The sequence below is a fragment of the Balaenoptera borealis genome (assembly GCF_965194805.1).
Source record: "Balaenoptera borealis genome assembly, chromosome: 4".
NCBI lineage: Eukaryota > Metazoa > Chordata > Mammalia > Artiodactyla > Balaenopteridae > Balaenoptera > Balaenoptera borealis.
In genome coordinates this window covers 128,456,424-128,470,085 of record NC_138861.1, presented here as the reverse complement: position 1 = coordinate 128,470,085, position 13,662 = coordinate 128,456,424, and the positions used below count along the sequence as shown (strand labels likewise).

At 39.6% G+C, this 13,662-nt stretch overlaps 1 protein-coding gene across 3 annotated transcripts in view; it reads right to left on the bottom strand.

Moving 5' to 3' along the window:
• SYNPO2 (synaptopodin 2) overlaps nt 1-8,066 on the bottom strand; it is a 174,480-nt gene extending 166,414 nt beyond the window's left edge. Inside the window, exon 1 of one of the 3 annotated variants that reach the window (XM_082389615.1) lies at nt 7,318-8,066. In XM_082389615.1, coding sequence (XP_082245741.1) covers nt 7,318-7,422 — 105 coding nt within the window. In that variant the 5' untranslated portion in view covers nt 7,423-8,066. The remainder of the gene's footprint in view (nt 1-7,317) is intronic. The other 2 variants (XM_082389614.1, XM_082389613.1) reach the window with 2 other exon arrangements.
• Between the last annotated feature and the right edge of the window lie 5,596 nt (nt 8,067-13,662).

Below are 13,662 nucleotides of genomic sequence, written 5' to 3'. Positions count from 1 at the left end.
TTTAGTACTTTATCTGAAACACACCAGATTTATACACAAGTTAAGGAAAACTACATCCAGACCATCATAACACAAAACTATATCTACTATCGCTGATGATCTGCCACATGCCAATGGATTTCACAAAGACTTTGAAGATACAGTTTGTTGAGAATGTGGCCATTTCTACTTTTTAATAATAAGAAAAGAATGAAATAATTCAGAAAAATTAAGTGCCTAAGATAATTCAATACTGTAAATATGTTCTCACTGAGGTTGTCAAACAATGAAATATTCCCCAAAGAGCAAATGTTATATCTGTTTCTCAGATGAGCTTTTAACTTCATGAAGTTGTTTACTCTTTCAGATTATTTAATGAAGCTGATGCAGGAATTCTCCATTTCCTTTTACAGAAACCTCATGGCATTTGGTTTCATCATGAATCTGTTAGAACAGACACAATAAACATTTTGGAGTCCATATATTTTTCAGGTTTATTTACAAGTAAACCAGTTCCCTTTCCAGTCTTGTCTCTCATTGCACATTAGCTCAGAGATGCGTTTCCTGTAATCCTTACAGGAAGATTATAAAAACCCCTAATGGGTCCTCAGGCCCATTAAAAGAAGAAATCATAACAAATGCTTTTAAAGATCAAATCTTAGATTGGTGACATTCTATCTGATAAAATTCTGTATCGAAGTCACTGCAATGTTCAGCATTACTAAATGATATCCTGTTCTCTTATCCAGGCTGATGCAGAGAGTGATATGATGCCCCTGCTAGAGGGAAAGAATTATATTTGACTTAAGGCTGTTTTATATTTTTTTCAAATAATTTTTTTCAGAATCAGTTTTTTTCATCTATAAGCTGAGAATAATAAAACTTTGTCTACCCCACCAGTATCAAAGGAGATAATATATGTTAACACACTTAGACGATTGTAGGATAAACAAATGAAGTATTTGTAGCTAAATATATAAATTAGCTTATATTCCTGAATACATTAACTAACAGAGGGAGCTAAATTATTTTGGAAGCTAACCTGTCTTTTAAAACCATTACCATGAAAAATATGCAAATATTATCCATTTAGGTATAATGTGTATGTCCCAATGATATTACACACTGACTTTTGGAATTTGCAGTATGAATTTATTAAAAAAAAACAACAATCACCTTAATACCCAATAAAAGTTTAATACCCAATAAAAGTTCGGAGTACTTCTAACTTGAGAGTTCTAGCCTCTAATAGGTGTTCAAGAAATAGGTGTTCAAGAAACACCTCTTTAGACTTAACCAAAGGTATGCATCTGCCTAATAACGAAATGCATCCCAGGTTATAAAGTACTGATTCACATTCAACAAAAGAAGAAGAAAAGGAAAAAGAAGTAGTTTACATTTCTATTAAGCTCAAAGTCAGATTTTCATGCATTCTACCTGGAAACAATAGCTTCAACATGATCAATGGAAGTCATATGAGTTGGTGATAAGTTTTCAATCTAACACACATCAAGTACGTGTGATTGATAATATGAACCTGTATGATGGAACTGATGTTTCTGAGGAGTGCCTATCATTCTGTTATAAATGTGAAACTATTTTATTTCTTCCAGTTACTGCTTTTGACTACTATTATAAAACCAAATCCCTCCCTTAATAATACTTTGGTCAGATCCCATGCATTTCTGGTGGCTTTTGGTTATTAAAATGGTCTAGTCCGATTACAGTTTTGCTCTAACATCTAACTCTAAGCTCTCTCCCTAAGCACGGTGGCTGGCTTGTGGCTCCAGGGCTTGGCAAGAGGAGGAAAGTGTTGTCTGCTCTTTACCCGCCTCCCACCCACTCCTCCCAGGTTGAAGGCAGGAAGGAAGACTGGAGAAGGAGGGGGAAGGTAGATCTATTTATTCATAACTGAATGAGGTGGCATTTCTCTCTTGGTTTTTGTGCTTCTCTGGTTAATGTTGAGTGGCCATCACTGTCCTCTCTGCAGCTGGTGTCCAAATGCTGGGACACTTGTGTGGTTTCTTCTAGGAGCCCTGGAGGGCTTTGCCCTGCATAGTTCCCTAACACAGGAAATAGGGCTCCTGTCCAGCACTTCTCTATCCCTTCCAAGCCCCCAATGCCAGCTTGTTCCTGCCAGCCCCTGGCTAAGAGCTTGGCCTTTCTGGGTAGGCCAAGCAAGATGGCTCAAGTCCCGCCAATGACTTTCTGTGATATTCATTCATCCATGGGAAAGGCAAGGATCCTTGCCTTACTAAATGGACAAGTTCCTATTCATTCTCTCTCTGTTTCTCTTTTTCTCTCTCCTTTTCCCTCCTGCATCTTTCTCCAGTTTTATTGCCCCCACCTTCCTCTCCCTACCCCCATCCCACTGTTCACATAGGCACTAGGCAGGCCAGCAACTGCATTGACAAAGAAGACATCCTACCAGGGATGCACCTGGAACATCTCCTGGCATATGACAAGGGCCTGATAAATGCGAGCTACATATGGACTATGTCTAGATAATGGCAAGCTTCATGCATAGTCATAGTCATTATTTTATCTCATTGTCCTTCAACAAGTGATCTGTCTTAAAACATGCAATTCTAAAATAAAAATTTTATGTAACATCTGCCTAATAGATTTAGCTAGTGTGCACAGATTTCTATAAGCATAGCTATTTTTAGAATTTCTAAAAAGTGCTCAGAAAAATCAATAAACATTAAGTGATCAGTCATATTTACTAATAAAGATGTTCCTAGGTTTCCATTTGTAGTAAGGAGCATTTATCCTGAAATATACATATTTAAATATCAAAATCTTTCCTATTTTTCCCTTTAGAAATAGCTATGTTTCTTGAATTATTCTATCTGAAACATTTTAGATACCTCACTGATGTCACTAAGGGATATGAATTATGTATTTGAATGTGCTTTGCCTAAATACATTTATTCAAACGTTTAAAGAGAGGATATACAATAATAGATGAGAATCATTAAATCCACCTTGCCTCACAAAATGGATGATTGTAATTTGTCATCTAAATTTTAATAAAGTTATTTGAAACTGAATTAAAATTCATTTTAGTAAGTACCATAGTCTATACTTTTGAAGAAAGCTTCCATTTCTTTTTTTTAAATAAATTTATTTATTTATTTTTGGCTGCATTGGGTCTTCGTTGCTGTGTGCGGTCTTTCTCTAGTTGTGGCTAGGGGGGCTACTCTTTGTTGCAGTGCATGGACTTCTCATTGCGCTGGCTTCTCTTGTTGCAGAGCACGGGCTCTAGGCACGCGGGCTTCAGTAGTTGTGGTTCACGGGCTCTAGAGCGCAGGCTCAGTAGTTGTGGTGCGACGGGCTTAGTTACTCCGCGGCATGTGGGATCTTCCGGGACCAGGGCTCGACCCCGTGTGCCCTGCATTGGCAGACCGATTCTTAATCACTGCACCACCAGGGAAGTCCCCCATTTCTAACCATTAAAACATGTAAAGAATAAACAGTCTAAACATTTTTTGTTCATTATTCTCAAAATGTGAGTGATTTCTGAATCATTCATAAGATTTGATTGCAAAACAAAAATTTCTCCCCATTTCTTTTTATTTTTTTAATTTTTTTAAATTTATTTTATTTATTTTTGGCTGTGTTGGGTTTTCGTTTCTGTGCAAGGGCTTTCTCCAGTTGCGGCAAGCGGGGGCCACTCTTCATCGCGGTGCGTGGGCCTCTCACTATCGTGGCCTCTCTTGTTGCGGAGCACAGGCTCCAGACGCGCAGGCTCAGTAGTTGTGGCTCACGAGCCTAGCCGCTCCGCGGCATGTGGGATTTTCCCAGACCAGGGCTCGAACCCGTGTCCCCTGCATTGGCAGGCAGATTCTCAACCACTGCGCCACCAGGGAAGCCCTCCCCATTTCTTTATGTGGAGATTTTCCAAAGCGATTTTCCAAGAGTATGTCCAGGGACATAGCCATGTAAGTAGATGTTCCAAATAAGAGAGTTTTGTAAAATAAAAGTGCTAACATACTTTTCATAAGAACATCTGCACAGACACAGTGGGGTTTTATGTTGTAATTATGTCTGAATAAATTTGTTTCTGTGGATGATGTCTTGGAAATATACCTTGCAAGAGTACTGTTTTATGACTCTGTGTTAGAAATGTTTGCTTCTCACCACATATATTTAGAACATAAACTAAAAGATATATAAACATTTAAAAACCAGGGCAATGTTATTGATTATTTAGGGCCTTTTAGAAATTCAATTTATCTTGAAAACAAAGCAGAATTTTATGGCCTTGGGCTTCAATGTCAATGAAAATTTTTATTATTAATATTTGTTAGTGATCTTTAAAAGTTGGGGTTCACCTACAGTTCAGCCAGCGAGCCAAATAGTAAAAACATTTGAACATCTTTCAAAAATGACTAAACATGTCACTAGAAGGATATTTACTGGGAATTATAAAGCTATTAAATTTCTGATCATTCTTAATATTAGAATTACTTTTTTCTAAAAATATTAGACTAGTTTTTCTTTTGCTATTTCAGCTTGCTAGATTTTCATTCTATATAGAATTATTGAAAATCTAAACACTAGATATTTACAACAAGCCAAAAATTTGTTGTTATCTAAAGAGCTGCTTTGTAGCATACCCATTTTAAGGGGCATGATTTAAGCACTGTGTGAAAATTTCTTTTTTTTTGAAAATATTCTCTTCAGTTTCCAAACTATTCTTTTGCATGTTCTTCAAAACTGTGAGCATTTTGTTTGCCAGCAACCATCCCCTACTCAACCTTTCTGTCTCTTTTCTCTTTATCCTCCTACTTGGAGGTAACTTGGCTCTAATAAGTTTTCACCAGTCCTTGGAAAAGAAGAAAATCTATGCCAAGCAACATACACTTCACCTTGATCTCAATGAGAGACCTTTAATAGAATTCAGTTGACAATGTTTTGAGTGAAAAACAGTGATTCCAGTGAGGCCATGGCCTTGATAATGTAGAAATTGACAAGCACTTTGTTCCAAGGGTTTTTGGGAACAAATAATGCTAGTAATAAGAACTTAAATATAATAAGTTTTAATTAAATATAAAACCAGACCAAGAAAAGTGGGCATTGCCATAGAAATTTAGAAATTACACCTTCTTTAGAAGACTCTCTGGTCACTTTTACATGTGGGAAAAAACTATAGATTATCGTCTCTCTCTCTCTCTCTTTTACACACACACACACACACACACACACACAATAATTAAGGCAAACATCCAGGTGCTTTCATAATGATATTTTAAAATCAGTAACTTTATAGCAAAACAAACTAAAAAATTAAAGCGAACATCCCGATGCTTTAATATAATGATCTTTTTAAAACCAAAAATGTATTTCCTGGGTATTTTAGGAAAGAGAGAGGGAGAGCAGGACTAAATTTCTTGACCCTCATACAGACTAATAGCCTCTTTGAATCCTGGTAATAGAGATGCTATCAGCAGAGGAACGCCTCCAAAACACCCTTCACTAGCAATTTGCTTCAGTTCTTCAAAAAATCACACAGCGGTTCCACTTTGAAATAAGCACATCAAGAAGTCAGGAGAACCCATTCTATTCTGTAGGTCTGGCTATGAAAGAGCCACCAGAAATCACAGCTTCTAGCCACTCCTGTCCCCACATTTTAACTGGTAGGCAAATGATTCTAAAATTGTACACTAATAGGGCTGTAGAAAACTCGAGCAACATAGAACCTCACTAATGGTAGAGTCCAGTTTCCACCGTACTTCTCTCCTTTCCCACCCCACTCAAAATATTTGTCTCTCTCTCTCTCTCTACACACACACGCAAACACACATACGCAAACACACACACATCAGATGAATCCGGAAGGGTGATCTGTCTCAGGCCCGGCTGCAAGTTAGATCAGAGCTGGAATTAGGACCCAAATCTCAGTAACGGGAGCCAGCCGACGGCTATTCTAGACCCGGGACAAATCCACTTCAGTCTCATGAATTCTACATACGCTGAATTAGACATTAATATTTTGTCTGATGTTGCCTGCCATTGACTCCTAAAGAAACACAGTGAAACCAACCACCTTTCCGTACCCTTTAATCACTCTGCCAGTTCCAAGCCAAAGACCAAAGACCGGAGGCAAGTTACTTAACCTCTCAGGGTTCTTTCCTCATCTAAAATTAGCAGGTTGAAATGGAAATCTCTGAGAAACTTTTCAGTTCTACAAATTTCTCCTTTCTCCCGTTTTATGCTTCATTCCTGATGTTTGAAATTTTCACTAGGTGGCAGGATTCCACCATCGCATTATGAAAGGATTTTCCTATGGAAGCCTGGGTGCAGAAAATTTCAAAGAAACTCCTTTTTTCACAGTGAACATTAAGAAAAAAAAAAAGCCAAAGGGAAAGAAGAATAACTACAAAGGCCAGTGGTCCATAAGGATCTAGATACATTTTTAATGTAAGTATAAAACAGGAAATTAAACATGTTCTTTCCTATAGTACTTCAATTTAGTATTACAATCAGGTGAAAGTCTGCTTATTTTCATGTATTTTAAAATTTGTTTCAGCTGAATCACAATTAGACAATGTCAGATCCCCTCAAGCAAACTGGTAAGCATATTGAGCTAAGAAAAAAAGCAATCTAATGGAAACAAAAACATCTTAAATATTTTAAATCATTATTAGATGCATTTCAAAGTTACCTCTAAGTTACTTAAAATATATTTCCAGTGTCTTTGAATTTTATTTTGAGCACTTAACCAGACGAATGCACATGATAGAACAGAGTACTTGGATTTTTGCATTTATTAGCCAAATCCTTAAGAGAGTATTCTTTCAAATAGATTTTATGGCATCTTCATCATATTTTTTTTTAAATTATTGCCCCAAATTGGGCTTCTCATAAATGCTGTATAATAAATGTCATTACCAATACTTTATGAGGCCCCAATATAGCCAAGCCAATTGGTTATGCTGAGCTGAGCCCTTCTCCTGTGCCAGAGCCAAGTAAAGTGACATGAAACAATAACAACTGTAGATTCTAATATTGCCTAGAAGAAACGTTCCCAAGTGTCTTGCTGGATGCCGGAGAAGAAGCTAATTACCTAGGCTTTTGTTCAGCTGATAAAATATAGCACGCTTTTTTCCCCATTAACGGCTGATTAATTACATATGTGCTATATGTTACTCTCCAAAGTTTCTTTGGTAAAAACAAAACAAAAAACCCACACCCTAGAAAGATTCAATGTCAGCATCAAAATCAAACTAATATATAGACTTCTGAATCAGAACTTGAAAAACCATCCACAGGTTGCTTTCATTCCTTCCTTCCCAGCCCAGAACCGTGATAACCCATCTTCGATGGTCCTACCTTAGCGACTTGTAAGGGCTGCTGCTGCTCCTTGCCACCTTGCAATCTGAACCCCCAGGGCGCCCCTCCGGTCATGGAAATGCAGATGAAATCCCCGGTGCCCATTTTCTTCTTTTAGCTGGGTAACATGAAGAGCTTGAAAAGACGGACGAAGCCTGGGTGCGGTTGAGGCTATGCAGTGAGCTTCGGGCTCCCGCTAGGGAGGCAGGACTGGGGCGCGCAGAGCCTCCGCCGCAGCAGCCGCTGCTGCCCCGGCCGCCGCTTCGAATTTGCGCTGCTAATGGGATCATTCACAAGGCGGCAGAGGCGCTAGACGCATCAAGCACACGGCCCACTCTTGCGTCACGCTCCCTTTGCTCAGCCCACCTTCAGGAACGGCAAGAGCCTCACACAGAGGAAGATGTCCCCCATTGGGGGCAAGATGCGGGGCGGGGAGGGGAACGAAAGTTCTCTAGCTCTAACTAGAGAACCCAACCCTTAAAAGAAAGGATAATAGGAAAACTTTCATTTAATAATTCTATAAATAGTAGAGGACAGATGAAGGTTTTAATCTCCAGGCCGCAAGTGACATCCTAAAATACGAGCTCTGAGAAGTGAACTACTAGAGGATTAGATTCTCTCAAATAAATGTTTTGAGAATCACCACATTGATGACTGACACAGACAAAAAGAAGTTTAATTGGGTTAAATTATTATTTTTCTTAGCTTTTGCTGTCTGTAGCCTGCAGAACTAATCTGCAGGAAATAAAAGAAAGCAAAACATTTATTTTTAAAACACAAAAACCTTGTACTCTGAAAAGTGCTTTTCTGAACTGGTGCTTATATAGTTTAGAAGAAAGAGGAGAAGAGAGACAGATAGAAAGAGAGAGGGAGAGACTATTTCCCCCTGGAAGCTACATTCTTATAACTACATCTATTGCCTGGTTTGGAGTATTTTAAATTTAAATAAGTGTTTCATTTTCTTCCTTCTTCAACAGGAAGGAAACTTCTTAAACCTGAATAGTCAGCCAACTGAATACGATGTCACCAACAAGTTTCTTATTTTTAGTCTTTCATCTAGTGTGCTGAGTCTGGGTGGTCCAATATAAAAGTTGATTTTATATGTGGCCCAAAATAGTTTAATGTTTTAAATCTGAATATGACCTACCAAAAATTGCACAAATGGAACATTTTTATTTTCCCATAATACTTTTATTTTCCATGACATTCATCCACATAAAAACACACTAAATAAAGAAGAGCCTGGGAAAGTTAGTTTGTGTTACATGTGGCACCAGACCAGTGACTTCCAGACTCTGCCTGTTTCAGTACTAGGAAGCATCATACAAGGAACATTTACACAGCCCTGCTCCCAGAAGCCAAATGTGTCACATAATTTTACTTGTGCCTCACCACTGGAGTAAGAAAGACCATGTAATCAGAGACTGGTGGCTCCAGAAGAGACCCTTTGAAGGTCATGATGACCAGATTCTCATCCCAAGGTTTCTTCTCTTCAGAAAGGTGAATTGACTTTACCAAAAATCTTTCTTTGAAAAAAAAGAATTTTACAAGTGACATCCTAAAGTATGAACTCTGAGAACAAAAGAAAAAGAAAAGAACTTTTTACATTTGTTCGTTCTGCTTTCTCCTGTCACTTCCACTCGTCACCCACTCCAGTCTAGCTTCTGTCCCCACAAAAGGAAAAGCTCTCAGCAAGGTCACTTATTACCTTCTTGCTTTTGTGTAGCATTTAATATTACTGAACTCGTCCTCCTTAACTGTTTTCTCTCTTAGGTTTCCAGGACATAGCATGCTCTTGGCTCTGCTCTTGCCTCTCTAACCACTCTTGCCTTTGGCAGTTCTTGGCCTCTACTCATCCATTAAATGTTGGTGTTCTGTGCCAGGGCTACGTCCTGGTCCTCATCTTTTCTCACTGTAGACCCTTTCTATGGGTTCTCTCATTCACCCCACAGAATTTAACTTTCCCCCTCAATCCCAGATATCTTTCCTTAACTCCAGGCCAGTATATCTAACTGCCTATTATACCTCTTTCTATGTGAATATATCAAGACACCTAAAACTCAATATATTCAAAATCAAGTTCATTATTTCTTCCCAAACTTCTGTCTTCTCTCCTCCTATGTTCCCCATCTCAGGAAAATTGACTAACCCATTACCTTTCTCTTATGCATGGTTCCCTTCAACCCTGACTTAAATGTAAATGTGACACAGGAGACTAAAACTGGGGCAGCCATATTGTGACCATGAGGTAAAGCCAAGAATAACAGCAAAGACTCCAGTTCCGACTGAATTAATGCCAATAGCTATCCACCTCCAGTTCTCTTATTGTGCAAGAAAAATAACCCATACTTTTTTAAACTGCTGTAGGTCTAGTTTATTGTTACTTGAAGCCAGCATGCTCCTGACTGCTGCACTCAATGAATAGCTTCTCCATCCAACCAGTTCTTTCAGACAGAGAAACAGGAACTGATATATTGCTATACTTCATTAAAGATTTATTCTGTGTTAGGAACTTGCCATATAGTATTTTATAATATTTCTTTGTATATTTATCCTCAAAGCAGCCATGCTAGGTAGTTATCAATGTCTCCCTTTTGCTGGTAATTAACTCAGGCTTGGATGCTAAGTGCAGAGTCAGGATCTGAACCTTTGCTTGTCTGAATTAAAAATATCTGTTCAGGGCTTCCCTGGTGGCGCAGTGGTTAGGAATCCGCCTGCCAACGCAGGGGACACGGGTTCGAACCCTGGTCCAGGGGGATCCCACGTGCCGCGGAGCGGCTGGGCCCGTGCACCACAACTACTGGAGCCCACGCGCCTGGAGCCCGTGATCCAAAACAAGAGAAGCCACTGCACTGAGAAGCCCGTGCACTGCAATGAAGAGTAGCCCCCGCTCACCGCAACTAGAGAAAGCCCGTGCCAAAAATAAGGACCCAACGCAGCCAAAAATAAATAAAAATAAAATAAATGAATTTATTTTTTTAAAAAAGGGAAAGTGCCTCCCCCTTTGGGGCAGAAATGTTAATGTGCCATTTTAAACCAAAAAAAAAAAAAAAAAAAAAAATCTGTTCTTATTGCTATCCTATCTCCAGGCCTTATGTTTTTCCTTATGCTCTTCTCATGCTTCCAATTACTTATTAAGACCTATGGATCCAACTTCTAAATAGATTGCAAATTTGCCCCTTCATCCCGTTTTCACTGGTATGATTACTTCTATCTCTGTGCTGGATTACAACAGTCTCCTAACTAATCTCTCTGTCTCAGCCTCGTTTCTACCCTCAATTCACTTTTTTTTTTTTCTCAATTCACTTTTCACTCTAATAGCCAGTGTGAAATTTCTGAAATGCAGTATCTACCTTGTTTTCTCTCTGTTGAAAGGCTTCAAGGTTTCTCAGAAAAGTCAAAACTCCTTTACATAGATAACATTTTCTCCCTCCCACTCCTCACTTCTCCCACCTCATCTCTCACCTTGAATTTTCTGATTCAGTCAAACAGAACTACATTTAGTTTCTCTAACTTGCTTTGTTTTTCCATCTGCAAAGGCATTCTTCCAAGCTATCTAGTCCTCACCCACACACAGATCACCTGATAATTCCTGCTCATGCTTCTGGCTTCGGATTTAGATATCATATTCTCCAGGAAGGTTTTCCTAACCTTCCCACTCAATGTCCAGGTAAGCGCTCCCCCTATGTGCTACCATCACTCTGTATTTTTCCCTCTCATCCTAATGGTCTCTTAAAATGAATCCCTCACTAGATTATTTGCCTGTGAGTTTAGGGGTCATTTCTGACTTTTTGAGAATTGTATCCCCAAGTCTAATACAGTCTTTGACCCTTAACTGATGGTCCATTAATATGAGTACAATGAAAAAATAGATAAGATTTCCCAGAATAAAGGCATAGAAAAGAGAGCCAAAGAGTTTTCTTTTCTTTCTCTCCACTTCATTTGACTTGGAAAAACCTGAAGTAGAGCAAAATTTTTGAATTATACCACTTAGAGACCATGTGAGACAGGTAATTGTTGCCTCCTCACATTTTGCCTCTTCCCCATTGGTAGCTTTTTTTTATTTTTTAATTTTTGGCTGCGTTGGATCTTCATTGCTGTGCACCGGCTTTCTCTAGTTGCGGCGAGCAGGGGCTACTCTTGGTTGTGGTGCACGGGCTTCTCATCGCGGTGGCTTCTCTTGTTGCGGAGCACGGGCTCTAGGCGCACGGGCTTAGTTGCTCCGCGGCATGTGGGATCTTCCTGGACCAGGGCTCGAACCCGTGTCCCCTGCATTGGCAGGCAGATTCTTAACCACTGCGCCACCAGGGAAGCCCTGTTGGTAGCTATTAAGTAGGTAAAATTGATCTTCCCACCCCAGCAGCATGGATGATCTGAGTAATCAGAGTAATTTTTCCTCCTTAACACAGAGATTAGTTCAGGAATGGGTACAAACCTAGGCCTAAGTCAAGGACATTCCTCTGGTCCCAGTGATTAATTCGTATAAGGTCCAGCCACAGGGAAGCTCAAGACTTTTCCAGGTAGCTGTCAGGGGCAATATCCTCCCCCAATGGATACTGATAGCAGTGGGGGAAGCCAGTGTAAGGATGAAACCACCACAAGGTGGTAGTGGGAGAGTCCTCCATGGGTGTCTAGGCTCCTATATGTCTTTCTAGGGGTGTCAGAATTCAAGATCCTAATGCTTCTTTTCCTGAGCTATTTCTCAGGGTTGTGTTTGCAGCAAGTAATCTTGAGAAATATGGTAATTTCTCAACCTGGGACAAGGAGCAAGTTTGTTAGCCAAAAACAAAATAAAAGCAATGGACTCATTAACTTTAGCATTCCTTAGCTGTTATGCAAACCCACTGTGTGTGTAGCATCCATCTGGGTCATATCATGTCAACCCTGTGGAGTTTGAGGCAAGGTTAACCAGTGTAAACATGCTGATGTTCATGCTGCTTGCTGCACCCTGAGTAATAAAGCTCTTTGTCTCTACCCAAGAGTCTCACATCTGCTTTCAGAATCCATGAAACAGTAACAGGGTAACTTAGTAGCTTGCAAGGAGGATGCAATTAAATCCCAGACCCAGTGGGGTGAAACTTAGACATTAGTAGAGAAATGGAACCAGAGCCCTGGTCAAAAAGCACATAAGCCTGCTCTTTATTTTATTTGGGATTTAAGAATCACGTCAAGAGGAAAATAAATATTTTCTTAAGGGAAAAAACTGTGACTTAAGTGGTTTTGAAAATGATCTTCTTAGACTAACTCTACTTCTGTGCCATTTAAATGAGTTAACACTGTATCAGATGCTCTGTTTTACACTACCATTCATTCATTCATTCATTCATTTGATTTTTCATTCAGCTAATAATATTTATACTATCTTTCCCAATTTTGACACCACATTAAGATTTCTGAGCCTAACATGAACTGTCAAGGCATATTATGATGCAAAAACATTCCATTGGGAATTACTTATTCTGCAATAATTTCACATTGGCCACCCATGCCTAGCTCATGCCTCTTTTTTATTTTTCTAATTCAGTTTTTCACTCAAAAATATCATTACTTTCCATTTTGAGCTAATGTCTATGAGCTCTTTCTAATTATTCAAAAACCTAGATGTTATTCTTCTGTATGAATAACATAGTAATGTATTAAATTTTGGAGAAAAATAAAGCATCACAGCAAAAAGAAGAAACATTTCTTTTGGTTCCTGATCACAATTCCAATGTGGGTCTGTGGGGAGGGGGACCACCCCACAGCACCACCAAGAAAATCTCAGGATGCCAGCAGGGTGTCCAAGAATTCAGCTAAATCCTGACACTATCTACCAGGAGATAAGGGCTCAGTCCCACAAGACTGCCTCCCACCCCCACTCACACACCCTGCAGACACCCGCTGCAATCCTAGGGTATCACTTGTGCTTTTGACCAACTGACTATAGATCAGAGGTTCCAAAGACTACCCTCCTTGGGTGGATTAATTTGCCAGAGCAGCTCACAGAACTCAGGGAAGTGCTTACTTAACATTTACCAATTTATTAAAGGATGTGATAAAGAATACAGATGAACATTCAGAGGGAAGGGATGAGTAGGGAAGAGAAGGTGTGTGGGAAGGGGTATGGGGCCCTCACGGCCTGTCCAAGGGCACCACTCTCCCAGCACCTCTATGTGTTCACCAACCCAGAAGCTCTCCGAGCCCCATCCTTTTGGAATTTTATGGAGGGTTCATCACATACACGTGATCAATCATTAACTCCACTTTCAGCTCTTCTCCCTTCTCAGGAGAATGCGGGGCGTGGCTGAAAATTCCAAGCTTCTAATCATGGCTTGGTCTTTCTGGTGACCAGCCCTCATTCAGGAG